Raw genomic sequence first — 27,139 nt, forward strand, 5'->3', positions numbered from 1 at the left:
GCAGAAATTGTTGGCTTCCCTAATTTCTGAGCTCATTTCTTCATCTGCCTGTTCATTCTGACCAGGTAAACGGTAGATTACTCCCAACACTATTCTCTTTCTTTTCATGCATGAAATATTTATTCATAAAAACTGCATATTACAATGCTTCCTGCAGAATATTTATTTTGTTTTTCCTCAATGCCCTCTTTAACATGTGGAGGGGCATAATCGAATGCGAGCGTCTATCTCCGAGGACGGGTCCGCGAAGGGGCGGGCCAGACCGTATTTTCGAAAAAGATGGGCGTCCATCTTTTGTTTCGATTATACGGTTGGTGCCGGGCAAATGCATCGGATTTGGGCGGATTTGAGCTGGGCGGTATCGGTTTTCAGCGATAATGGAAACCAAAGGCGCCCAGCTCAAAAACGAACAAATCCAAGGCATTTGTTTGTGGGATGGGCCAGGATTCATAGTGCACTGGTCCCCCTCACATGCCAGGACACCAACCAGGCACCCTAGGGGGCACTTGTAACAATTAAAAAAAAACATTAAAATACCTCCCAAGTCCATAGCTCCCTTACCTTGGGTGCTGAGCCCCCCAAATCCCCCCCCCAAATCCACTCCCCAGAACTCTACACCATTACCATAGCACTTATGGCTGAAGGGGGGCACCTAGATGTGGGTAAAGTGGGTTTTGGGGGCGGTTTGGAGGGCTCCCATTTACCAGCACAAGTGTAACAGGTAGGGGGGGGGGGGGGGGGGGGCCTGGGTCCACCTGCCTGATGTCCACTGCACCAACTGCTCCAGGGACCTGCATACTGCTGTGATGGAGCTGGGTATGACATTTGAGGCTGGCATACTGGCTGGCAAAAAAAAGTTTTTAAAGGTCTATTTTTTGGTGGGAGGGGGTTAGTAACCACTGGGGGAGTCAGGGGAGATCATCCCTGATTCCCTCCGGTGGTCATCTGGGCAGTTGGGGCACTTTTGGGGACTTGTTCGTGACAAAAAAGGGTCCAGAAAAAGTGACCCAAATTCTCACTTCTGGCGCCCTTCTTTTTTCCATTATCGGTCGAGCGCGCCCATCTCGCCTTGGCTGATAAACGCCCCAGTCCTGCCTTCACCACGCCTCCGACACGCCCCCGTCAACTTTGTCCGTTCCTACGACAGAGTGCAGTTGGAGGCGCGCAAAATCGGCTTTCGAATATACCGATTTGCGCGCCCAAGAGAGAAAGGCGCCCATCTCCCGATTTAGGTCGAAATATGGGCGTCTTTCTCTTTCGAAAATAAGCCTGATAGTGTCACCCGCCCCCCTCCAGTTTGATTCACCCTATCACTGCGAAATAAATGTACCCTGGTATCACAGTGGGGTCCTTTTACTAAGGTGCACTAAAAACCAGCCTGCGCTGGTGTAGACACGTGTGTTGGACGCTTGCAGGTCCATTTTTCAATGCACCTGCAAAAAAGGCCTTTAATTGGGCAGAAAATGGACATGCAGCAAAATTAAAATTGGCGCACGTCCATTTTGGGCCTGAGACCTTACCACCACCCACTGACTTAGCGGTTAACCGGGTGGTAATGGTCTATGCGCACAGAATGACAATTACCGCCCGATTTCCGCAACGCGCTGGAAGATAAAAATTATTTTGTGGCACACATAGTAGATGCAAATAAAAATCAAAATTACCACCCGGGCCACATAAATGCCTGCACTCTGCAACACAACATAACCAAAGCCAGCACTAAACTTAACGAGCCATTAACGAGCAAGTAGTAAACCGTGGCATGCACTAAATGCTTCTCCGAGCCATTTTCCAATCACGGTAGCAGCTAACGAAAACGGAATGCAGATGAGCAAATTGGTACCCCAATTTGTATAAATCGTATTGTAATGAGATGCACTACCGTTTTCCGATTGCCTAACCGTGGAAAATCTAACGGGAGGTCTGTACCTCTCGTTGGGGCTGTGCAGCCTCTAAAAACTTCTATAAATGTAACAAAAAAAATTGGGGAAGAAAATGTCCAAGTGTTTGTTAGGGACGTCCTTTATGGACGTCCTTCACTGCCTAGCCATGTCCAAGTGCTCGTCAGGGACGTCTAACACAAGCTGGACGTCTTCCTGCAGCTTTTGTGATGGGCGTCCTTCTTGGACGTGCTTTTGCAATTAGGAAGGACTTCTCTGAAGAAAAAAAAAGGACGTCCCTGTTTTTCTTACCTGCCTAAACTGACCACAACCACAGTTCTCTCAACAGTCCCCTCCAAGGTTGTTTTCAGCTTGTGCCCCCCCCCCCCCCTCCACAAGATCGGGACGTGCGAGGACGTCCAAATCAGCTAAATGCGCTGGGATTGGGTGAGAGAGACCTGGAAGGAGGGACGTCCAAAAAGTTTTGATTTGGATGTCCTTGCACGTTTTGATCCTGGGGGGGGGGGGGGGGGGGGCAAGATGAAAACAACCTTAGAGGGGACTGTTGAGAGAACTGTGGTTGTGGTCAGTTCAGGCAGGTAAGCAAAACAGGGACGTCCTTTTTTTTTTTTCTTCAGAGAAGTCCTTCCTAATTGCAGGTAAGAAAAACACGTCCAAGAAGGACGCCCATCACAAAAGCTGCAGGAAAACATCCAGCTCTTGTTAGATGTCCCTGACGAGCTCAGGGTTGCCAGATTGAAAAAATTTTCCCCGCCCAAAACCAGCCCTAAACCGCACAAAGGCAAACCCCACACCTGACGTCATTAACCCCGCCCCTGATGCCATTAATCCACCTCCAACGTCCTCAACCCCGCCTCTGTCATTAATCCCGCCTCCAACCCCATTAACCTCACCTCTGTCATCATTAACCCCGCCTCCGACGTCATTAACCCTGCCTCCACGGGGCTTCTATTGGACCAAATTGGACCAATAGAATCCCCGCCGGAAAAGCGCCAAAACCCACAACGTGGCCGAGAAAAAGCCACCCAATTTCCCGCAGCCGTCAAAAATGTCCCGCAAACAGTCACGGAAACCCGCCCAATTGGGCGAGAAAACCTCCCACCTGGCAACACTGACTTGGATTTTTTTTTCTTCAGAGAAGTCCTTCCTAATTGCCTGATGTAAGCCTGCCTTTAACATGAAAAGCAGTAAACAATGGAAATGTTACACAACCAAAGTAGCACTTAAATTAACAGGGGCTCTTTTCAGCACTGTTTCTCTTCTGAGGTTTCAGGCTGCTGACAAGTTTCCTGCTTGTCAGGGACGTCCTTTTTTTTTGTTTTTTTGAGTGAAGGACGTCCATAAAGGACGTCCTTGGCATGCGCAGAGCAGCCAGCATAACGCTTGGCTGCTCTGCGCATGCTCAACGGCCGACTGGCTTCCGAGGGAATAGAGAATGCAAGTAAGCTACAACGAGCAGCTCATTTGCATCCCCTTTCCTTGATGCATGGTCGTTCCCTACCGATTCGCTATGGAATCAGTAAGGGAAGGGCTCTTCCGAGGACCTTAGTGCATCTGCCCCTAAATAATCTTTCCTCTCCTTGATTCCCATTGTAACTGAAATATATGTTCCTTACGCAACCATAATACCACCTGTATTTGTTTCTTTACCGGACTGGCGAACGCCTCTACGGTACTATGTAAGCCACATTGAGCCTGCAAATAGGTGGGAAAATGTGGGATACAAATAAATAAATAAATAGAAGGCAGGGGAGGCATATGGAGGCAGTTCACTTCAAGTGGTCACCCCCAGCTAAAGCTAAAGACAAGATGCGACAGTAGAAAAGAAAGCAATGAAAACAACAATCTTAGCAAATCACTTCTTACCAACACAGCAGAAAGTGACACTAAACAAACAACTAAACAGAAGATAAAAATTCCACTGAAATGTAGATGGAAAGCGATGACCACAAATGCTCACAGTCTAAGCAATAAAGTTCATGACCTGCAAGCCCTGATGTTAGAGGTAGACTTAGACATTGTTGCAATCACGGAGACATGGCTCAATGGTTCCCATGAATGGGATGCAAATGTACCAGGCTATAATATATTTAGGAAGGATAGAGATGGTCGTAAAGGTGGAGGAGTAGCTCTGTAAGTGAGAAATAATATCGCAGCCACTGAAATGACAGGGGCCTGGAGAAAGGAAGAAGCGATATGGATCACAACTAGATAAAGATCTGACCACAGATATTGAAAAGTTGGGAAAGAAGAGAGAGGTGCTGTTGCTGGGAGATTTGAATCTGCTGGATGTAGACTGGAAGGTTCCATCTGCGAAATTGGAAAGAAGTAGAGAGATCGTGGATGCTTTTCAAAGTGCTATACTCAGACAAATGGTGACGGAACCCACGAGGGAGGGAGCGACGCTGGATCTGGTGCTCACAAATGGGGATAGTGTGTCAAATGTCCGAGTGGGTACCCATCTGGGCAGCAGTGACCATCAAATAGTTTGGTTTGATATAACAGCTGAAGTGGAGGGCAGCCACTCAAAACTCAAAGTCCTGCATTTCAAGCATGCTGACTTTAGTAAAATGGGGGAATACCTGAGGAAGGAACTGGGAGGACATACAAGAAGTGGAAGGGCAGTGGTCCAGGCTGAAAGAAGCTATAAATATGACCACAAACCTTTATGTAAGGAAAGTAAATAAAAGCAAGAGAAAAAGGAAACCGATATGGTTCTCCAAGCAAGTGGCTGAGAAAATAAAGGCTAAAGAGTTGGCGTTTATGAAATACAGAAAAGAAGAAGAACAAGGAGAGGAATACCGGATGAAACTGAAATAAGCCAAGAGAGAGATACGTCTGGCGAAAGCGCAAGCGGAAGAACAAATGGCTAGAAATGTAAGGAGCGGCGACAAAAATTTCTTCAGGTATATTAATGAAAGGAGGAAGACTAAAAAGGGAATTGTGAGACTGAAAGATGCTATGAACTGCTATGTAGATAATGATGAAGAAAAAGCAAATTTGCTAAACAGATACTTTTGTTCTGTTTTCACTGAAGAAAATCCTGGAGAAGGACGACGATTGACTGGCAAAAGTACATATGAGAATGGAGTGGATATAGCACCGTTCACAGAAGAGAGTGTGTATGAACAACCTGAAAATCAAAAGGTGGACAAAGCCATGGGACCGGACGAGATCCACCCCAGGATATTGAGGGAGGTCAGAGAGGGTCTGGCGGGTTCTCTTAAAGATATAATAAATCCTTGGAGACGGGAGACGTTCCGTGGGATTGGAGAACAGCGGATGTGGTCCCTCTTCACAAAAGTGGTGATAGGGAATAAGCTGGAAACTACAGGCCGGTAAGCCTCACTTCGGTTACTGAAAAAGTAATGGAAGCGATGCTGAAGGAAAGGATAGTGAATTTCCTGGAAGCCAATAAGTTGCAAGATCCAAGACAACATGGTTTTACCAAAGGGAAATCGTGCCAAATGAATCTCATTGAATTCTTTGACTGGGTGATCGGAGAATTGAATCATGGACGTGCTATAGACGTAATCTACTTAGATTTCAGCAAAGTTTTTGAAACGGTTCCCCACAGGAGGCTCTTGAATAAACTTGACAGGCTGAAGATAGGACCAGACGTGGTGAACTGGATTAGGAACTGGTTGACAGACAGATGCCAGAGGGTGGTGGTTAATGGAATTTGCTCGGATGAGGGAAAGGTGAGTAGTGGAGTGCCTCAGGGATCGGTGCCAGGGCTTATTCTGTTCAATATATTTGTGAGTGACATTGCCGAAGGGTTAGAAGGTAAAGTTTGCCTTTTTGCGGATGATACCAAGATTTGTAACAGAGTGGACACCCTGGAGGGAGAGGAAAACATGAAAAAGGATCTGCAGAAGCTAGAAGAATGGTCTAAGGTTTGGCAATTAAAAATCAATGTGAAGAAATGCAAAGTGATGCACTTAGGGAGTAGAAATCCACAGGAGACGTATGTGTTAGGCGGTAAGAGTCTGAAATGTATAGACAGGGAGAGGGATCTTGGGGTGATAGTATCTGAGGATCTGAAGGTAACGAAACAGTGTGACAAGGCGGTGGCCGTAGCCAGAAGACTGCTAGGCTGTATAGAGAGAGGTGTGACCAGCAGAAGAAAGGAGGTGTTGATGCCCCTGTATAAGTCGTTGGTGAGGCCCCACGTGGAGTATTGTGTTCAGTTTTGGAGGCCGTATCTTGCTAAGGATGTAAAAAGAATTGAAGCGGTGCAAAGAAAAGCTACAAAAATGGTATGGGATTTGTGTTACAAGACGTATGAGGAGAGACTTGATGACCTGAACACATACATCCTGGAGGAAAGGAGAAACAGGGGTGATATGATGCAGACATTCAAATATTTGAAAGGTATTAATCTGCAAACAAACCTTTTCCGTAGATGGGAAGGCAGTAGAACTAGAGGACATGAAATGAGATTGAAGGGGGGCAGACTCAAGAAAAATGAGTATTTTTTCACTGAGAGAGTGGTGGATACTTGGAATGCCCTCCCGTGGGAGGTGGTGGAGATGAAAACGGTAACAGAATTCAAAAATATGTGGGATAAACATAAAGGAATCCTGTTCAGAAGGAATGGATCCTCAGAAGCTTAGCGGAGATTGGATGGCAGCACCAGTGGTAGGAGGTGGGGCCATTGGTTGGGAGGCGGGGCTAGTGCTGGGCAGACTTCTACGGTCTGTGCCCTGAAAATGGCAGAAAAGGTCAGGTATACACATAAAGTAGCACATATGAGTTTATCTTGATGGGCAGACTGGATGGACCATACAGGTCTTTCTCTGCCATCATCTACTATGTTACTATAAATTACAGTACAGTGGAACCCTGATATAACGCTATGATTGGGATCCATAAAATATTACTGCGTTAAACGCGGGGTCGCATTATAGCAAAGTCAACAGAACATGAACACAATTAAACCAAAAATCGATCTGTTGCAAAAGGAGCAGTATGTAAAAAAACAGGGGAGCCAAGACATGATTGTGTTATATGTGCATTTGTGTTATTTCAGGGCATGTTATATCAGGGTTCCAATGTATTTTATAGTTTATGAGCATAACTGTGTGCCCTACTTATGCTCTGCCCAAACTGCACCCATGTGTATGCCCACCTTCAAACTACATGCCATCGCATTTAGGCACCATTTTATAGCGATGCGCATAGCCAGAATATTGGCATTTACTTGTGCATACATATGCAATGGGATTCTGATTATTTACATATGCTCTTGGCACCTAAATGTTGGCACTCTACATGCTTCTATTTTGTGTTTGCTTCTCACTGAACAGCAAACAATTGCTGATATAAATACTCAGCAGTGAAAAACTTTCCTCTTGTCCTCTTTATTGGTATAACTGAATATAAATTAAGACGTGCCTGGGGGATGGGAATTGGGGAAGGTAGGTGAAAAACAAGACCAAGTGGAGGCAAAACAATTTAAGAATCCCTAATCACTCTAATACCTATCTTTTAACATTCTAGGGATGTAAGAAGTAAACTTCAACTGAGGCAAGTGACTATTAGACCCTCTAGCAAATATAATACCTATCTTTTCAATGTTCTAGGGCGGCAAACACTAAATTTAAACTGAAGTAAATGTGAATGAAAACAACAGGCTAGAATTTAGTTATCTAAATTCAACTGAAAATCCAAATACTTTAAGCTCAAAGAAGAGAATCTAAAGGTCAGGTGCTCAGCTTTCTTTAAATATCTGCCTCAGATTTATCATAGGAATAGATATTTGTAGTTTATTAATACAAGCAGAACTGGTAATAAAATTTACATCCACTCCTCTTAACTCTGTTGTGAGATACTTTGTTACTTTTACTTACGCGTTCATTCTGATTTTTCACATCATCCAATGTCGGGAGGTCAGCAAGGTATTTTTCCAGGGTTTCAATCCGCCTCTTTTTCTCTCGGTTCTGTTCAAATTCCTTCTGATATTTCTTTTTCAGGCTATTAATATATTTGTCTCGTGTCTTAACCTATACAAAACAAAAAAGCAGTCCACTTAATGCTGTCATAAGTCAGGACAAAATTCCATAGAAACAATTAGCAGCCTCCACAAGACAGAATCTCAGTATCTGGCTACAAGGTGCAGCAGATATAAAAGACCAAATGACCAATCCAGAATGTCCATCCACACCAACTTGATCAGCTCTACAACCCTTCCTCTTTAAAGATCCTTTGTGCTTGTCACATGCTTTCTTGAATTCAGATACAACCCTCATTTCTACCACCTCCACTGGGAGGCTCTTTCACACACCAACCACCCTTTCTGTAAAAATATATTTCCTTAACTGTTATTGAGCTTATTTATGACACCTCGTTCCAGAGCTTCATTTCCAGTGGAAGAGGCACATGAATAGATGAACTTAAGTGCTGCCATACTGGGACAGATCAAAGGTCCATCAAACCCAGTATCCTGTTTCCAACAGAGCCAATCCAGGTTATAAGTACCTGGCAGATCCTGAAAGAGTAAAACAGATTTCATGCTGCATGTCCTAGAAGTATTCCCAAGTCCATCTTAATAACGGCTTATGGACTTTTAGAAAATTATCCAAACCTTTTTTAAACCCTGCTAATTCCTTTTACCACATTCTTTGGTGACAAATTCCAGAGTTTAATTACACGTTGAGAAAAGAAATATTTTCTCCAATTTGTTTTTAAATTTACTACTTAAGTGTCATTGCATGTCCCCTAGTTCTTGTAATTTTGGAAAGAGTAAACAAGCAATTCCATTTCACTTAGTATTTTATAGACCTCTATAATATCTCACCTCTGCCATCTCATCTTCATGCTGAAGAGCTCTAGCCACTTTAACCTTTCCTCATAGGGAAGTCGTCCCATCCCTTTTATCATTTTCGTTGCCCTTCTCTGTACCATCTCTAATTCTGCTATATCTTTTTTGAGATGCAGTGACCAGAATTGCACACAGTATTTGAGGTGTGGTCATACCATGAAGCAATACAAAGGCATTAGAAATATTCTCAGTTTTGTTTTCCATTCCTTTCCTAATAATTCCTAACATTCTATTTGCTTTCTTAGCTGCCGCTGCACACTGAGTAGAGGGTTTCAACATATCATCAACGATGACACCTAGGTCTTTTTTTTGGGTGGTGACTAGTGTGAAACCTTGCATCACGTAGCTATATTTTGGATTCCTCTTTCCTACATGCATCACTTTGCATTTGCTCACATTAAGGGCCAGATGTACAAAGCTTACCATGCTGTTAATGTTTGCTTTAGACTTGTTCTAGCCAGTGTAAAGAAAGTAATTATTTAGCTAGTAATGCACAAAGGGGTTTTCCATGGTTCTAACGTGTGCCGTTAGCAGCCAAGAACCCCATGCAAATGTATTACAATGAGCTCATTAGTATTCTAATTAGTTCATTAGTATACTAATGCGTATTCCGGGGGATGCACAGCTCCAGAGCAGCTGTAATTTAACGAGCAAATATTACTGTTCTGGAGCTTTCGGACAGGAAGGAAGCAAAAGCAGTTTTTTTCCTTATATGGTGCTTCACTCTGCCCTGTACAGCCCAAAATGCACTGGGAAGAGTCTGGGCACCGCCATTTTGTTCTGGGCAGGGCTGAGGCAGGAGCTGTTGCTCCTGCCTCCACCTTGCAAAGGTACAGGGAGGGGTGAGTGGTAGGGGGTCGGGACCAGGAAGGGTGTGTTCATGCAGGGAGAAGGGGACCAGTTCACTGAACCACCAGAGAAGATTAAAATAAAAAAAGATTTTTGGGGGGGAGGGGACGTGGGGTCAGGGTCCACACCAGTGAAATTTTTTTAAAAATTTGAGAAGGGAAGGCTTGCAGTAGGAAGCACAAGCAGGGGGCCTCTGAAGCTGCCTACTTGTGCTTCCCTCCTCTCTGACAGCTCCAGAGCAGCTGTAAAATTTGCTAATTAAATTACAGCTGCTCTGGAGCTGTGCATCCCCTGAATACTCATTAGAATACTAATGAGCTCATTGTAATACATTTGAATGGGGTTCTCGGTGGCTCCTAACGGCACACGTTAGAGCCACGGAAAACCCCTTTGTGCATTACTAGCTAAATAACCGCTTGCTGTGAAGAAGTTGCAGGAGATGTTTCTTTTTTTTTCTTTTCAGCTCGTCCGTCCCGGCAGGCAGGCAGTCTGAGCAACTGCCTGGGGGGAGCTAACCATGCTTCTGGGACTTTTGAAAGGCTTTGAAACAGATCGGGTGAGTGTGTCCTTGTTTGAAAGGCTTTGAAACGGACTGGATGAGGTTTTTTTGTTGTTGTTTTTTGAGTGAAGGACGTCCATTAAGGACGTCCTTGGAATGCGCAGAGCAGCCAGCATAACGCTTGGTTGCTCCGCGCATACTCGACCGGCCGACTGGCCGAGTGTTTACTCCCTTTCCTTAATGCATTCCCATTCCTTACCGATTCGCTAAGGGAATCGGTAAGGGAAGGGCTCTAATGATTTTTTAGTGCATCTTCCTCCTAGTTCAGTGTTTTCCAAGTCGGTCCTGGAGTACCCCATTGCCAGTCAGGTTTTCAGGATATCCACAATGAATATGCATGACATTGATTTGCATATAAGGGAAGACATGTATGCAAATCAATGTTACACATATTCATTGTGGACCTTGTGTGTGTGAGTGAGACTAACAAGTTAGTTACTTCTTCCATTAACTTAAGGATCACTCCTGCTCCCACTAAACTGGTAAGAGCTGGGAAGAGGCATTAGGGGTTGCAGCATTATAAGGTGTGTGTGTGGGGGGGGGGGGGGGTCTACCAGGTGTTCTACTCTGGAGGGTTTGGATGTTCGAGGGATTGTAATGGAGGATACTTTCAGAGGCTTTCTTGGGACTAAAGCTGGTGTCAGTGAGATTGGGAGAGGATTGAGGTGTAGAGTGATTTGCTGAATTACTGATTATACTGGATACAGAAATACACAAGTTCTGAAATATAAAAATTGCCTGCAGAAGTTTGCTAATTGCATTAAACTCTTAAGACTCAGATATGGCATGCCTCTTTGCAAGGCCTGCCCATTCACTAGGTAGATTAGGCATCCACCTAGGGTGGCATAATTTTTTTTTTTTGGGGGGGTGAGGGAGGTACATTCGTGGCAATAAACATGTTATGTTCAGCATCTTCCCATCTCCCCCCCCCCCCCCCCCCCCCCCCCAAGATGTTCAGCATTTCCCATCCCTTCTCTTCCTTATATCTCCATGGTAGCACTAGTGTGTCAGTCAGCTTACCAACACAACACTAGTCGTGCCTGGCATAGGGCCTTGAGCTTCTGCGCATATCAAAGCCCGATGGTCTCACCCCCTCAAACTTCCTGTTTCAGAAGTGGTGAGACCTGGGAGGCTTTGAGCATGTGCAGATGCTCAAGGCCCCACACCAGGTGTGACAAATGTTGTGTCAGTCCAAACAAAACAAAGGGTCCACACAGCTTCCACAGCAAATCCAAAGGAAAAAGACAAAAGTAGAAGTTGAAAAATTGTTCCAAAAAGACATAGGCAAACCAGGAGTACGCACTTCTATGAGAGTTTATTTGCTAAAATTCATAAGCAATAGTCTACAAGGTTATGCAAAGGTGACCCAGGTGACCCTACATGGGCCTTGTTTCGGCACAGAGCCTTCCTCAGGGGTCTTAAACATAAATAAACACAGAACACAATGCAACATAATGAATGAACTAACTTAACATCACCATGAAAATTAGATAATAAAAAAGATAGGGTAAAAAATATGTGTCACACTGATATTACAAAATCATCCATGTGTCATAATGAAAAAGAGTGAATAAAAAGAGTGAATGAGAAGGAATATGCAAATTGCACACATGCATATTTATAGGTGTGTACTATGCATACAAAAAACAAATGTGCCAAGAAAGAAATCAAAATCAGCTTCTGTTAGGTCAAACATACCGCTAAAGGTTCAATCAGTAGACTTCAAAACTTGTGGAGGAGTGAAAGCGGAGTGTTTCAGAAAACCAGAAAAATACAATGAACTATAATTAAAATGAGAACAAGAAAATAATCTGATAAAATAGCAGATAAATAAAAGTGTAAAGGGCTAACGTTTTATAACAGCATAATCTATTCTGGTTTACACAAGCTATATAACGAAGCGTGCTTCATCTAAAGTTGGAAAAATTGCTTTAAATAACATACATAATGGACTCGTGCACTGTCGGATGGGTATGTGTACAATCAATAGCTCAAACCATATGTCAAACCCAATTTCTTTAAAAACACTACTACATATGGCGCCTTAAAAAGATACAGGCGGCTTTCGCATGTAGCTCTGATACTTAAAGCACGTCATCCAATGAGAAGATCTCCTTTTTTGTTACAGTTGTTATGTGCATTGGAAAATAATAATAAACATATCTGAACAAAAACACAAACACATAAAAAATGAACTTGGATGTTCCCTAGGAGAGACCATCTACTTTGAGGTTCTCGGACAGTAGCCCTCAAGTATTGATCAGAATTTTATAATCTGAACTTTCCTGGATGTGTTATGTAAGCACCTAGCCTGAAAAAAATCATGTGACTAGCTGAACCAGTTCAAACTAACTTCTCTTCCACCTGATGAACTCGAGAGATCTATTCTCAACTTTTCCTGCATTGTGACTGGATCACTAAACCCGTATGTGATCTCAGTTTCTACAGACTGACAACACAATTATAAGGATTCATCCCCAACTTTGAACACACTACCCCTTCATTTTCTCTTTTTCTCTCCAGCTCTACACCTGCAGTGAAGGCAAAACCCTCTCCATTTCTACTCCCATACACTGCAAGTACAAAACCCTTCTCTAACAGCCTCAAGAACTACCACCAGCTTTCCCTCTGCAGGAGAGCATCACAGTAGAACAATGTTTCCCCAATTGTGTGCCGCGGGACTCTGGTGCGCAGTGACAAACTCACAGGGGTGACGCTGAAGGGGACATTAACGGCCTGTGCACATCTCAGGCTCCGCTGCTGCTAGAGGGTGAGGAGTGCTGAAGCGACAAACGGAGCAGTTACAACTCCCCACCCGGGAAGGGCTTGAGAAGAGGTGGAGCAGGGTGTGTGAGGAGCTGAGGGCACAGCACAGGCTAAAGGCCAGACATGGAGGAGGAGTCTTGGCTGTTAGTGGAGCTGCAGGGAAAGTGAGATGTTCTGTCCCCAGCACAGGATCTTTGCCTCTGAACAATTCCAGCTTAGGCAGCAAGAAGTCAAAAAAAGGAAGGACTCCATGCTGCTTTTGGGGGTGGGGGAGAGAGACCTGCAAGGAAATGTGTGGCCTAGGGGGAGCTGTGAAAAATTACTTGGACATTAAAGGTACCGTGAACCAAAAATGTTTGTGAACCACTGCTGTAGAACCATCTCCAGAAAATGCAAAGAAATACAGAACACTGACCAGCAACATTGAGAGGAAAAAGACATCTGGACCCAGAACCTGGCCACACTTGCCAATCACAGTGAGTTCACACTGATTCAGAATAACTGGTAATTCAGAATTTCAATCAATATTTATCTTGATGCATATTTTCCTTGCATAAAATCACAACCGAAAATATATGTATATGGACAAGGGCTATAATGAATGCCTAGCCTGTAATCATCTGTAAATAAAAATTATTTATTTATTTTATTTACTTATTTGTATTTGTTATATCGCCTTTGCTAACTCAGCAGATCAAAATGGTTCTGCAACTCTGCAAGAGGCTAGTCCTATGCCTGCCGCTGAACACTCTCCTCCTGAATAGACACTCTGTAGACCTTACCTTGAGTACTATATGCAATTCTGGTCACCACATTTCAAAAAGATATAGCAGAATTAGAAAACGCACAGAGAAGGGTGACCAAAATGATTAAGAGGATGGAATGATTCTCATAGAAGGAAAGGCTAAAGAGATTAGGGGGCTCATTTTCAAAACAACAAAAAAAAAACTTTCAAGCAATATCATAAGGTGGCAGAAGTCCAAGTTGTGATTTTCAATACCCTGATTTTAGACGTTTTGCTCCACAGTTCATCCAAATTTCAAGGGGGTGTGCTGGAGGTGTGTTTTGGGTGGGACATAGGCGGCACCAAAACATAGACGTTTTTCTGCAATAATGGAACAAAATGAAAACATCTTGGGCAAAAACTAAGTTCTTGGCTAGACCTGTTTCAATCACGACTAGGTGACCAAAAGGTGCCCTAAATGACCACCAGAGGGATTAAGGCATAACTCCTCTTAGTCCCCCAGTATATACCAGACTCTATGACAGCTTCACTTATGATGGTCATTCCCATTTGAGCAGCAAGCAGGTCCCAGGAGTAGCCTAGAAATCAGTGCAGTAGACTGTAAAGTAGAGAACCCAGGCCTATATCCCACTCTAACTGGTACACTTGTGGTGGAATATGTGAGCAACCCCCAAAAAACGCTACATATCTACAGTATGTACATGTAAGTGACACCTGCAGGCATAAGGGCTATTGTAGTGGTGTACAGTTGTGTACAGTAGGTTTTAGGTGGGTTTTGGAGGGCTCCTCATACAATATAAGGGGGTAATGGTAAAATGCGTACCTGCAGTGCCCCCTAGGGTGCTCCACTACTCTGCTGGTATGTCTATGTGGCCGGTCTTCTAAGAATGCTCCCCCCCCCCACCCCCACCCCAATACATCCCCACGGTTTGTTTTTGTGCGTTTTTCCCTTGGATGGGTTTTTTTTTTCTGAAAATGGTCCTAAAAGATTGATGTACTGAACAAAAAAATATCTAGCAAATGGCCACTTTCAGAACAAAAAGCTGGATGTTTTTCTGGTTTGAAAATGGCCGTGTTTGCTATTGGATTTTAGTATTTTATTTTTTTGGTGAAGATTTTTTATCATTTATTGACAAAATGAATAATTAAAAAAATAGCTATCACACAATTATCAAACAGAGAAAAGAAATATAAAGCCCACATCTCAGGAACAAGCTACAGATTGATTGAAATAACAAACCAATACAACATTATCGGATTTTTGGATTTTTTCACAAAATGTCCAAAATTGGATTTAGACGTCATATCAAAAATGCCCCTCCACAGCTCTTTACCTTGAAAAAAAGACATCTGAAGAGAAATACGAATTAAGGTCTACAAAATCCTTGTAATAGGTAAACATGAATCATTTGGGACATACCATGACAATATATAACAATACTTTTAAAACAAGCAGAAAAAATAGTTTTTCATTCAATGCATAATTAAGCTGTAGCAGTGGCGTAGGAAGGGGGGGGGGCGGTGGGGCGGTCCGCCCCGGGTGCACGCCGCTGGGGGGTGTCGGCGCCTCGCTGGTTCCTTGCTCTCTCTGCCCCGGAACAGGTTACTTCCTGTTCTGGGGCAGAGAGAGCAAGGAACCAGCGAGGCGCCGACACCCCCCAGCGGCGTGCACTTGGCGGATTGGCCCTCCCGCCTGCCCCTCACCGCCTTCCAGGTATGTTCTCACGGGCGGGGGGGGGGGGGGGGTTGTGCTACGGAGGGGGGAGGGTGCGTCGTGCTGCACCTGGGGGGGGGGGGGGGGGTGCGCAGCGGCGACCCGCCCCAGGTGTCAGCTGCCCTCACAACGCCACTGAGCTGAAGAACCTGTTTGAACAGTTAGCCTGTCTGGATTTAAAAAAGGTTTGGATAAATTCTTGGAGGTAAAGAACATAAACCAAAATCACTGCTTATCCCTGGGGCTAAGTAGCATGGAATCTTGCTGCTCTTTGGGATCCCACTAGGAACTTGTGACCTGGATTGGTCACTATTTGAAACAAGATCCTGAGCTAGATGACCTCTGGTCTGACCCAGTATGGCAATTCTTATGTTTTTGTTTCTAATTAAAGCAAAGTGCACATTTCTGAGAAATGTGGTTTGGCTCAGCAATGTCAGTATACTGCTTTATCATAGTGGCAGCCACCTACCTTCTCTTCCAACTTCCGTATCTCCTCCCCAGACTTTTTTGTGCTCTGCTTGAGAATATCCTTGAGCTGCGACACCTCAATTTCCATGGACGCCAGTTTTTGTTCGAGTTCCTCTTTCTCGCATTGGAGCAGCTGCGATCTATCTGAAAGCGAGGTCTGAAGTTTGCTTTCATACTGTGGTTCCTGTGGAAGAAAAGGATACAGGAAGGGAGAAAATAAGAAATAGGCAGTTAGAAACAGGCAAAAAGAACAAAAGCAACCCTTAAATATCTGTATTTCTGTAGCAGAAATTAACTCCCCACTGGGTAAAGTAGCAAGCATACTGGAGAATGAGTTTAACCAGAATGTGTATATTCAGCAGATACAAATTGAGTGAGTTTCTGAAGAGAGACTTTATCCTAACCCTGGCTGTCTGACCAGTGGCGTTCCTAGATTGGATTGCACCCGGGGCGGATCGCTGATGCGCCCCCCCCCCCCCCCCCCGCCTGCGAAATGACACCTCCCCCCCCCGGTGAAATGACACCCCCCCTGGGTGCACGCCGCGGCGCACGCCTGTGGCCTCCGACTACGCTAACTTCACTCGTTTGCTGCAGCTCCCTCTGCCCCGGAACAGGAAGTAACCTGTTCCGGGGCAGAAGGAGCTGCAGTGAACGAGTGAAGTTAGCGAAGTCGTAGCCCACAAGCGCGCACCGCGGCACCCCCCCAGCGGCGTGCACCCGGGGCGGACCGCCCACACCGCCCCCCTTTGGTACGCCACTGTGTCTGACATCCCTAAGTAATGCACCTGAGGACTGGAAGGTGGCCAGTGTAACACCAATATTTAAAAAAGTGCTCCAGGAATTATCCAATACACTCCAGGCCTGTGAACCTGGAGTGTATTGGACAAAATATTAGAAGCAATTAACAAACAAACAAATAAAAAACTGACTATATGGAGAGACGCAGCTTAATCGGAATGAGTCAGCATGGGTTATTAAAAATAATTCTTGACAACAATTTCTTAGATTTTATTGAAGGTATAAACTCGCATGTGGATAAAAGCAAATCAATCATTATAGCACATTTAGATTTTCAAACACTAAAACTAGAGGGTACTCCATGAAACTTATAACCAGCAGACTGAAAACAAACTGAAGAAAGTATTTCTTCATATAATGCCAGAGGATCTAGTCAAGGCAAAAAAAAAATGTTTGGACAAGTTCCTGGATGAAAAGTCCGTAAAAATAATTAGCCAAGTTAATGTGGAAAAATCATTTGCTTAACTCTGGAAATAAGCCATGAGAAACTGGATCTACTTTTTCAGATCTGCTGAGTACTTGTGACACGGACTGGCCCCTGTCGGAGACAGGATGCTGGGCTTGATGGATCTTTGACTCAGCATGGCTTTTCTTATGTTCTTTTATTCTAAGCATTTCCTCAGTTGACCACCTTAACAGGCTTAAGTTATTCTTATGGCCTGCAATTTATTTGCCTAGATTTATAAGCCTAATTTATGAGCCCACCCTTGGATTCTATATAGTGACTAAGTTGTGCATGCAAATCCAGTCATATTCTGGATTTGCACCTGCAACTTAATTAGCTATGATGCCAATTAACAAGCAATTATTTACACAAATTGGCATTAATTAAAATTTACATGCACAACTGTCTAAGTGTATTCTATAACATGATGCATGTAAATTCTAAAGTGCATAGTTGAAAAAGGAGCATGGCCATGGGCGTGGAATGGACGGGTCATGCGCATTTATAAAATCTATGCACACTTTTATAGAATACATCTGGTCCATGCCTAATTTAGGCGTCAGCATTTACATAAGTTTTACTTGTCGCAACTGCCCACAACTAAATTTAGTCACACGGATGGGCACTAGGCGTATTCTATAAACCGTGCCTAAATTTATTTTATAAAGCAGGGGCATAGCCAGACTTAGGGGGGGTCCAGGGCCCAAGATGAGGGGGTACATTTTAGCCCCCCCCCCCTGGCGCCGCCGACTCCCCCGTGCCATTGCTGCCGCCACCAACTTTGACCCCCCCCCCCCGCCGCCAACCCTCCCCTGCCGCTGCCTACCTTTGCTGGCGGGGGACCCCAACCCCCGCCAGCCGTGGTCCTCTTCTTCCTTCGTTCTGTTTCTGAGTCTGACGTCCACGAAGCCTTGCAGATAATCTGCAAGGCTTCGTTCTGTTTCTGTGAGTTTCTGTACCTGCAGGACTGTTTCTGTACGTGCAGGACGTCAGACTCAAAGAAACAGAACGAAGGAAGAAGAGGACCTCGGTTGGTGGGGGTTAGGGTCCCCCACCAGCAAAGGTTGGTGATGGCGAGTTGGCGGCGGGAGTGGGGGTTGAGAGGGTCGTTGGCAGGGGGTCCAGGGCCAAATCTACAGGGGCCCAGGCCCCCGTGGCCCCACGTAGCTACGCCCCTGCTATAAAGTTCATCTAAATTTAGGTGTGCTTTATAGAATACGCCTAGGTGTATTTTTTTCTGCACTGATTTTTTAGGTGTGATATATAGAATCTAGACCCTAGTGCAGAAAATCAGTGCCAAGCTCCTAACTTCTTTTCCCCGCCCTAAATCCACCCGTGTTGTCACCTACTTTTTATGTTCCTAAATTTAGGAGTTTAGTAAAATTCTGAGTATAAAGGTTATGCTCCTAAAATTTATGAGCACAATTTATGCTCCTAAATTACGAGTGTAATCTATTTTAAAGCATAGCCTTTATAGAATAAGGCCCTTAGCCCTCGTAAATTTAGGAGCATAATTCTCAACCCTCCCCTTTTACAAAGCTGTGCTAGCAGCTGCCAGTGTGGTAACATCGACACAGCCCACTCAATGTGAATGGGCTGTGTCGGCATTGCTGCGCAGCTTTGTAAAGGGGGGGGGGGTATGCTAGTAAGAGCATAAATCCTTTGAATATTGGGCCCCTAAATGTCAAATTTAGGAGCATAAGTCATTTGAATATCAGGCCGGCTAAGATTAGCTCAGCGGTCTGGTTTCAGTTTAGTGCCCATTTATTCTGGTTTCAGTTTAGTGCTGATTTATTGTGCACTACAGTCCTTTGCTTCATTGGAAATAATCATAGTGTATATAAAAAAATAAATCAGGGCTAAATCAGCAGCAGATTGCTTTGTTGAGTGCATTTCAGTTAGGCTTCTCAGAATGGATAGTCGTCACTTACAGAAAGGAACAAATAGAGGGAAACAAAAAGATTAAATGCTTTGCAGGATCCTGAGCTAGCAAGGATAAAAACCAGATTCATAATTAATAATCTAGAACTATTTTGGAATGCCAAAAACAGAGGTGGCATTGAGATTTGTACAAGAGTGGAAAGAAAGAATTCTGTCATAATCCACTTGGTAGCTAATGTCATGGCTGGAAACAGAACTCCTGGAATACAAGAGGAATTCAAGGATTCAGAGGGGACTAGACCTGGCAAAGAAACAGTATTTTCTGAGGTATTACTTGTTTATGGTGAAGGGGGAGAACAAACAATATTATATACCCAGCTTCAGTATATTTATTTATTTATTGCATTTGTATCCCACATTTTCCCACCTCTTTGCAGGCTCAATGTGGCTTACAGTACAACATGGATGGTGAAAATATATGGCAGTGGTTCCCAAACCTGATCCTGGAGAAACCCTAGCCAGTCACGTTTTTGGGATATACACAATGAATATTCATGAGAGATACCTGGAGGTCATGAATGACTTTAGGAAGCCTGATACTTGATACTTCTATTAGACTGTAAGCGGCCCAACTGGCACATCTAATGGGCGGGATACTAAGGGCTCCTTTTACCAAACTGTGGCAAAAGGGGGCCTGCGCTAGCATTGGCACGTGTTTTTGACTCACGCCAAGGCCCCCTTTTACTGCACTGGGTAAAAGGTAGGTCTTTCTTTTCTTCAGGAAATGGCCATGCGGCAAGTGAAGCCACGCAGCCATTTCAGGGGGGGGGGGGGAGCCCTTACCGTCACCCATTGAGGTGCAAATTCCTCTCATGAATATTCATTGTGGATATCCTGAAAACCTGACTGGCCGGCGTGCCTCCAGGAACCACTGCCTTACTGTGTTGGATTAAAGTTGCTATATATGCGTCTTATGTAATGGCCTGGAAAGTGTTTCTGGTGAGCCTCTGTGTTCACTTAACTAGAGTGCAGGCGACCTTCTGGGTAGAGGCCTGGGTGCTACTTTGGAGGATATCTGTAGAGTTGCAACTTGGCTGTTACAAGATTAATGTTTGTGCCAATTATGCCTTTGGCAGGGCTGTTTTGGAGGGAGCTCTGGTACCTCCCACTGGTCTAACAGGATGAGAAGACATTGCAAGTAGTATATTATGCCATACTTTGTACTGTTATTTGAATATTTTTACTGTTGTAATTGCCTGTTGCTCATGTTTGATCTATTCTTACAGTACACCACCTTGAGTGAATTCCTTCAAAAAGGCAGCAAATAAACTCTAATAAATAAATAAATAAATATTAATTTCCTTTCCTTGATTCCTGCTAGACCAGTACAACATTCTGATGATCCGTACCACGGCTAGTTTTAAGATCTGCTCTGTTTGGTTGTGCCTCTATTTATCAAGGTGGTTTGTTTATATTATGATTGTTTCCTTGCAGGGGTCTTCTCCGGGCTCCTGGTGGTCACTTTTTTTTTTTTTTTTGGCTTTGGCATGGGCATACTGACAAGTTCCAGGTTGCACCACTTCTTATGTCAGTGATGTCACTGGAAAGTATGTGGTTCTCTACCTCCATCTGCCGGTAGAGGGGAACAGGACCCACTGGTCTGGACTAGTCTAGCAGGAATCAAGGAAAGGAAATTAATAGGTAAGACTAAATTTCACCATAAAGTAGAGCATTTTACATATATTTGAGGCTGGGGCCACACATGAAAGGTTATATGATAGTGATGGCCTGCATCCATCTATAAATGTTATAAGGATCCTAGGTAACAGATATAGACCAGGCACTGAGATGTTAAACTAACGTTTGGGGTAAAAATTGGACATCCAGAGTCTGATCTCGCCCTTTCTTTCCCTGAGGGAAATTTTCAAGGTGTTTCTGCTGAAGACCCTGCTCTACCCTTGCTGACTATCTGAAGGCTGTAGTGTGGGATAATTACCCAATAAAGTAGTTTCACTGTGTTTCCTATGTATGTCGAGTGTGTGGGTTATGGCTATGTTTGGAGTTTTTTGTTAGTTGGTATGTGTGTCAGATTGTGCTTTTAAGCTATTGTACACCACTTTGAATGACTTTTAGCCAGTATGGTGGTATATAAGCTTTTAACCAATCAATCAATCAATAAAGCAAGTGGGGATTCTTGTAGAGAAATGGCGTTTTTGAAAATTGTTTCTCACAATAAACTTAACTAAATCGTGAGTTTACCAATAATAAAAACTCAAGCCCCAAAACATCCATAACATAAATTTGTGGTTCAGATATAATAAATGATTCAATCATATAACAATCCAAAAATATATGAAAAAGTGTGCTCAGAAAATTATATCATGCCCTGTGTTGCGACAATAGGTAGCCAACTACTTATCTATCACTGCACAGTCACTTGATTCAAAATGATAATCCATAGATACTGATCTATTACAAATAATAATGATGATGATACTTATCTTCAAAATTACTCCTTTCTTCTCTGCATGATGATGTCCATTCTTAATTGGAAGCCTTCCCTGTCTATTATGTTCTTTCAATAAATAAATCTCTGACATAATAGACAGGGAAGATTTCCAATTAAGAATGGACATCACCATGCACAGAATCTTTCCCTTTGAAAATTGCTGCAAAACCTGCAGATAAAAAGTCCCTAAAGACACTGTTTGTTTGAAAGCTGCTGCCACCACGTGCAAAAGGATATCAACTTGGCAAAACGAGGTCTAAAAAATCAATTAGCAATTCAACATGATTGGTAAAATCTCTTTTTCATTCTAATTTTTTATTTAGGCCTGTGGAGAAGCAACTACTTAAAAACTGTACACATGATTTTACAGAAACATTAATATATGGCAGGCTTTACTAATTTAACACATAAAACTAAGGACTGGGTGAAAGCTACACAAGCTGGGCATGCAGTATAGAATTCAAGAGCGGTGACAGACAGGAAATAACGAGTGGTGTGCTGGAGCCGGCTCGCACCGGCTCTGCAGAGCCGGTTGTTAATTTTTGAAGAATTTTGCGAGCCGGTTGTTCAGCTGTCTCTGTCAGCAGGGACGGGACAAAGTTTTTTTTTCTTCCTACAAATAACAGCGAGAGGGAGGCCTCCTCGTGCTGCATTGGGCTGGTTCCAGTGGCGTACCAACGGCGGGGGTGGACCACCCCGGGTGCAAACCAATGGGGGGGTGTCCTTCTTCTAACTTCTGCTCCGTCCGTGCTGCACCGGCGCGCGCCTTAAGTTACACCTACCTCTGCGGCTCACTTGTCTCCTCCCAGCGGCTCCTCTCGCTCTCTCTCCGCCTCTCCAGTCTCCGAGTCCCGCCCATCTGTCGACGTCACGATGCCTTCCTCCCCCTGCGGCTCCTCTCGCTCTCTCGTCTCCGAGTCCCGCCCACCTGTCAACGTCACGACGCCTTCCTCTCCCTGCAGCTCCCTGCGGTGTGCGCCAGTGAGTGCGCCCTTCCTGCTTCTGTAACGGCTCTTACAGGTGTTTGGCTCCTCTGTCCAAACCCAGCTCGCGGCCCACCGCACTGCACCGCACTCTTCATTGCAGCCACGAGCTAGTAGCGCCTTCTGCTTCCTGCACTGCTAGTAGTGCACTCCGTCTCCTCCACACCCCTGCCGGCCACCAGTCTATCATCCTCCTCGTCGGCAGAAGAATCTTAGATCTTCACTTTCATTCCAGCCAGGTAACTAGGCCCCGCGGCAATCTAATATTTATTTATTTAAATAGACTTAAAAAACATTTTTCATTGCATTTTCTGCTGCTGTTAGTGCTAGTTTGACAAGAGCAGTGAGGATATCCTGTTTCCTGATGGGTTCGTCTTAACTGTTGTTGTTGTAATCTACCATGGGAAGCCTGGTGTTATAAAGTTGATGGAATATATTGAAATTAAATGGAAGTAGAATTAAACTCTCCTTTCATTGGGGCACACATGGAATCAGATCTTCATCTGTTTTGTAGAAAGTTACCTTTTAGATACACAAATGGATTATTCTGTTTTGAACATGTTTCAGGGGGAAGTGGTTTTATTAGTCAAAATAAATATTTTGTTTCATGCAGATTTCTTTTGTTTATACATAAATGGGCTATATAAGCCCCTAATGCAGCCCATATTGGTTTTCTTATATTTTGTTCTTGTGATAACTTATACTGCGCCAAAACTGAAAACTCTTATCTCTGCCTGGTCGGTAATAAAAGGAGCTCATTGTGAACACTATCCACCCTAAAAGGTTATTTTGTGGCTGTACATGAAGAATTATGATATTGACTAAATATGGTATGGTCACATTTTCAATATGGTAATAGTAGTGCCCATCTAAGGAACAGCCAGGGTATTTTGAGTAAGTCTTCACTGGACCAAACTTGCTTTTCTTGTGCCATCACTATCCAGCAAGTAGGCAGTGTCTTAAAAGATGGAGGGTAAAGGATTTTTTTTTTTTACATTAAAAGGTAAATTTGGATGTAAGGATTGTTTGATAGCACGCTCTCTCCCTGGGTATAGCCAGCTCTGCACATTTGTTTTTTTTTGGGGGGGGGGGGGATGCAGAGGTGAGGGGGGGGGGGGGCGCAGAGGTGGACCAGGGAGAGAGCCTGTTGTTAAAAATTTACCAGCACACCACTGGAAGTAACAAACTTGTGTTCCCATCTTTACAAATATACACATAAACAGGACATATGCCCCCTACTCTAAAACTTTGCATGCACAATTCTATGCGTATCAAGCAAAACTGCGCACACAATTTCTGGAATACCTACAATTATGTGCATAATTTAACTGACAAATTAGCTGCTAATTGGAACTAACAACCAATTATTGGCGATAATTGCAGTTAATTGGCACTAATTTGCAGTTACACATGTAACAGTACTCAATTTGTATACTATAACCTTAGCACGCAGGTTCTATAACATGTAACTGCAAGACAGTGTGGACATGGGAGGGACAGGACAGGTCAGCAGCGTGCCCAGCACTTACATGCTAAAGTTATAGAATATGGACAGCTACATGTGCAACTGTAGCATTTAGTTGTGGACAACTACAGCAGCCATTGACATGGTGCAAGCGATAAATGCCAACTTACAACTTATGCATATAATTGCTAGTTCAGCTCCTAGCGTGCATCCCAGTGCTTTACTTTAGGTGATCTGTAGAGAATTACCCCCCAGTGGCGTACCAATGGCAGGGTGGTGGGGGCAGTCCACCCCGGGTGCATGCTGCAAGGGGGTGAAGGGAGCAGCTGCACGGCTATCAGCTCCGCCGGTTCCCTGCTCCCTCTGACGTTACTTCCTGTTCCGGGGCAGGGAACCGGCGGAGCCGACAGCCAAGCACCTGCTCCCTGCACCACCAGGAGGGTGATGTGCCAGGGGGATGGAGGGGATGCGCCGGGGGGGTGGGGTGCACAGCGGCAATCTGCCCCGGGTGGCAGCCAACATAGGAACACCACTGTTACCTCCATGATTTATAATCTGACCACAAGTTGTCAGGCACTTTGTCCTAAGCAGGGCAGCTTTGCCTTTGGGGGGGTGGGGGGGGGTCTTGTTTATTATTGCCTCCATTGTAACCAGCACATTGCATGTAGTAGAAAGGTCCCTCTTACTCTTACGTGATTCCTGTGTGAATCTCCACAGTTCACAAAATGGCCCAGGAAGGCTTGCTGAGTCCGCAAGTCATTCTCTCTGATTTTCTGATGTAGATGTACGATCTGTTGCTTCTGCCTGCAAGGGGTAAAACAGGAGTCCAGATTAGGAAGTAAGAAACTTTTCCTACCTTCTACACGGATTTTCTCTAAAATTTCTGCATTGACTCCAGTGGCGTAGCTACGTGGGGCCTGAGGGGGCCGGGGCCCCCGCAGATTCACCCCCGGGGACCCCCCTCCCGGCGAACCCGCCCCCGCCTACCTTTACTTTTGCTGGCGGGGGATCCCACTCCCCGCCAGCAAAAGGAAAGGTAGGCGGCAGCAGCGGCGGGTTCGCGGCGGGAGGGGGGGGCGGCGGCGCCGGGGGGAGGGCTAAAATGTGCCCCCTCCCCCGGGCTCTGGACCCCTCCCCCACGGAAGGCTGGCTACGCCCCTGCTTGACTCCCTCATGTTTTCCCACAGAGGTTGTGCCCTTTAGGCCTCTCTTTTTCGGCATGCTTTACCTTGCAGTGAGGCAGCTGGAAAAACCATCACTGCAGGATGTTTGTCTATTAAATGGTGGTCTGTTTAAAATGATATTTGTTCTACATAATGAATTCACCTTCAACCTCTAATTGGATAAGCAGTTTATAAATGTAAGTTATAGATAATAATAAAAAAGACACACACACAAGTTATAACTGTTTTAAAAGGAAAAGTAGTTTAACTTTTCTTTCAATGATATGCTCTCTTCATGTACAGGGTTATAGTAAAAAAACATTTTCACACCTGCTCTCAAACAGCATAATGTCCACGCCTTCAATCTAGGCATGACTTCTGCAGGATTTGTGCTATTTTATTAAGGCACACAGGCAGGGCCGGTCTTAGCATGTGCGGGGCCCTATACAGACCAATTTGACGGGGCCCCACCCTAGCCCCGCCCCCACCCTAACTCCGCCCCACCCTAGCTCCACCCCCACCCTAGCTCCAGAGCCGGCCACCCCTCCCTCCGAGCTCCAAGGCCCCCAGCTCCAGGGCTTGTCGTTCCTGCACAGTCAATGCCAACTGAAAACCATGTCTTTTTCACAAACACAGATAAACCCTAATCCACTATAGAATAAGTAGTAATATTTAAACTTTCTATTTAGACAAAAATTAAACTGAACCCCCAAGATGCCAGACTCTGCATACAATACAACACCACAGAAACAGAAAATGTCCCCTAGTACTGTGCAAAATATAAAAACAACAGTTGTAAATTTGAAAAAAACCTAACAAATACCAATCACCACTTTACAAATTAACAAATAGAAACAAAACAAATATAGAAAATAAAATAATACCATTTTATTGGACTAATACGTTTAGCTTTCAGAGGCCAAAACCTCCGTCCTCAGGTCAATACAGTATAGAGCTGTTACAGTATCCTATCCTGACCTGAGGAAGGGGGCTTTGTTCTCCGAAAGTTTGTCAAAATGTATTAAAATTAGTCCAATAAAAAGATTACCTTATTTACATGTTCTATTATAAACATTTATTAACACAACTACAATACTATATCCTAAAGCAAAAAAATAAAAATATATATTTTATTTACAGTTTGTCGTTTCTGGTTTCTGCTTTCCTCATCTTCTTTTCACTGTCTTCCTTCCATCCAGCACCTGTCTTCGCTCTCTCTCTGCCATCCAGTGTCTGCCCTCTCTGCTGTCCCCTCCATCCAATATCTGCCCTCTCTCCCTGCCCCTTCCGTGCACATCTGCCCTCTATCTCTGCCCCTTCCATTCACTGTTTGCCCTTTCTATCCCTTCCATCCACTGTCTGCCCTTTCTCTCTGCCCCTTCAATCCACCATTTGTCCTCCCTCTCCCATCCATCCGGGTCTGCCCTCCCTCTCGCTCCCCCTTCCATCCAGGATCTGCCCCTCTCTCTGCCCCTTTTTTTTCAGCCCCCAGTTCCAGCCTCACTATCCCACCATTCCCCCGTTTCAGCCCCAGCCCTTTTCTCCCACCAGTCCCGAGCTTCAGCCCCCAGCCACTCCTCCCTGTCCCCTTTTCAGCCCCCAGTTTCAACCCAGTCCCCAGCCCTTTTCTCTCACCAGTCCCAAGCTTCAGCCCCAGCCCCAGCCACTTCTCCCTATCTCCTTTTCAGCCCCCAGTACCCACAGTTTCAGCCCCTGCCCCCTTTCAGCCTCCAGTCCCAGTACTAGCCCCCTTATCCCACCTACCCTCCTTTTCAGCTCCCAGTTCCAGCCCCCTTCATCCACATGCCTTGTATTAGAGCCCCCCTTTTCAGCCCCAGAACCATTCTCCCACTTGACCCACGCATGCCCCATTTTCCCACCAGCCCCATGCATGGCCCCCAATTCCCATATGGCCCCTTCTCAAACCCCAGTTCCAGCCCCCTTCTCCCATCTGAGAACCCCCATCCCACACCCTTCTCCCGTCTGAGTCCCCCTTACCCCCTCCCCCAACTGAGAACCCCCATCCCACACCCTTCTCCCATCTGAGTCCCCCTTACCCCCTTCCCCCAA

General features: G+C 44.7%; 1 protein-coding gene across 2 annotated transcripts in view; it reads right to left on the reverse strand.

The window, feature by feature from the left end:
* Positions 1 to 27,139, reverse strand: part of CEP85L (centrosomal protein 85 like) — a 350,628-nt gene that overhangs the window by 38,873 nt on the left and 284,616 nt on the right. The window contains exons 5-7 of one of the 2 annotated variants that reach the window (XM_030198550.1): positions 24,599 to 24,710; positions 15,827 to 16,009; positions 7,754 to 7,906 (exon numbers count right to left, since the gene is read on the reverse strand). In XM_030198550.1, coding sequence (XP_030054410.1) covers positions 7,754 to 7,906; positions 15,827 to 16,009; positions 24,599 to 24,710 — 448 coding nt within the window. Of the gene's footprint in view, positions 1 to 7,753; positions 7,907 to 15,826; positions 16,010 to 24,592; positions 24,711 to 27,139 lie in introns of both variants that reach the window. The other variant, XM_030198549.1, reaches the window with a different exon arrangement.

The sequence above is a fragment of the Microcaecilia unicolor genome, chromosome 3 (genome assembly GCF_901765095.1).
Source record: "Microcaecilia unicolor chromosome 3, aMicUni1.1, whole genome shotgun sequence".
In the NCBI taxonomy this organism is placed as follows: Eukaryota; Metazoa; Chordata; class Amphibia; order Gymnophiona; family Siphonopidae; genus Microcaecilia; species Microcaecilia unicolor.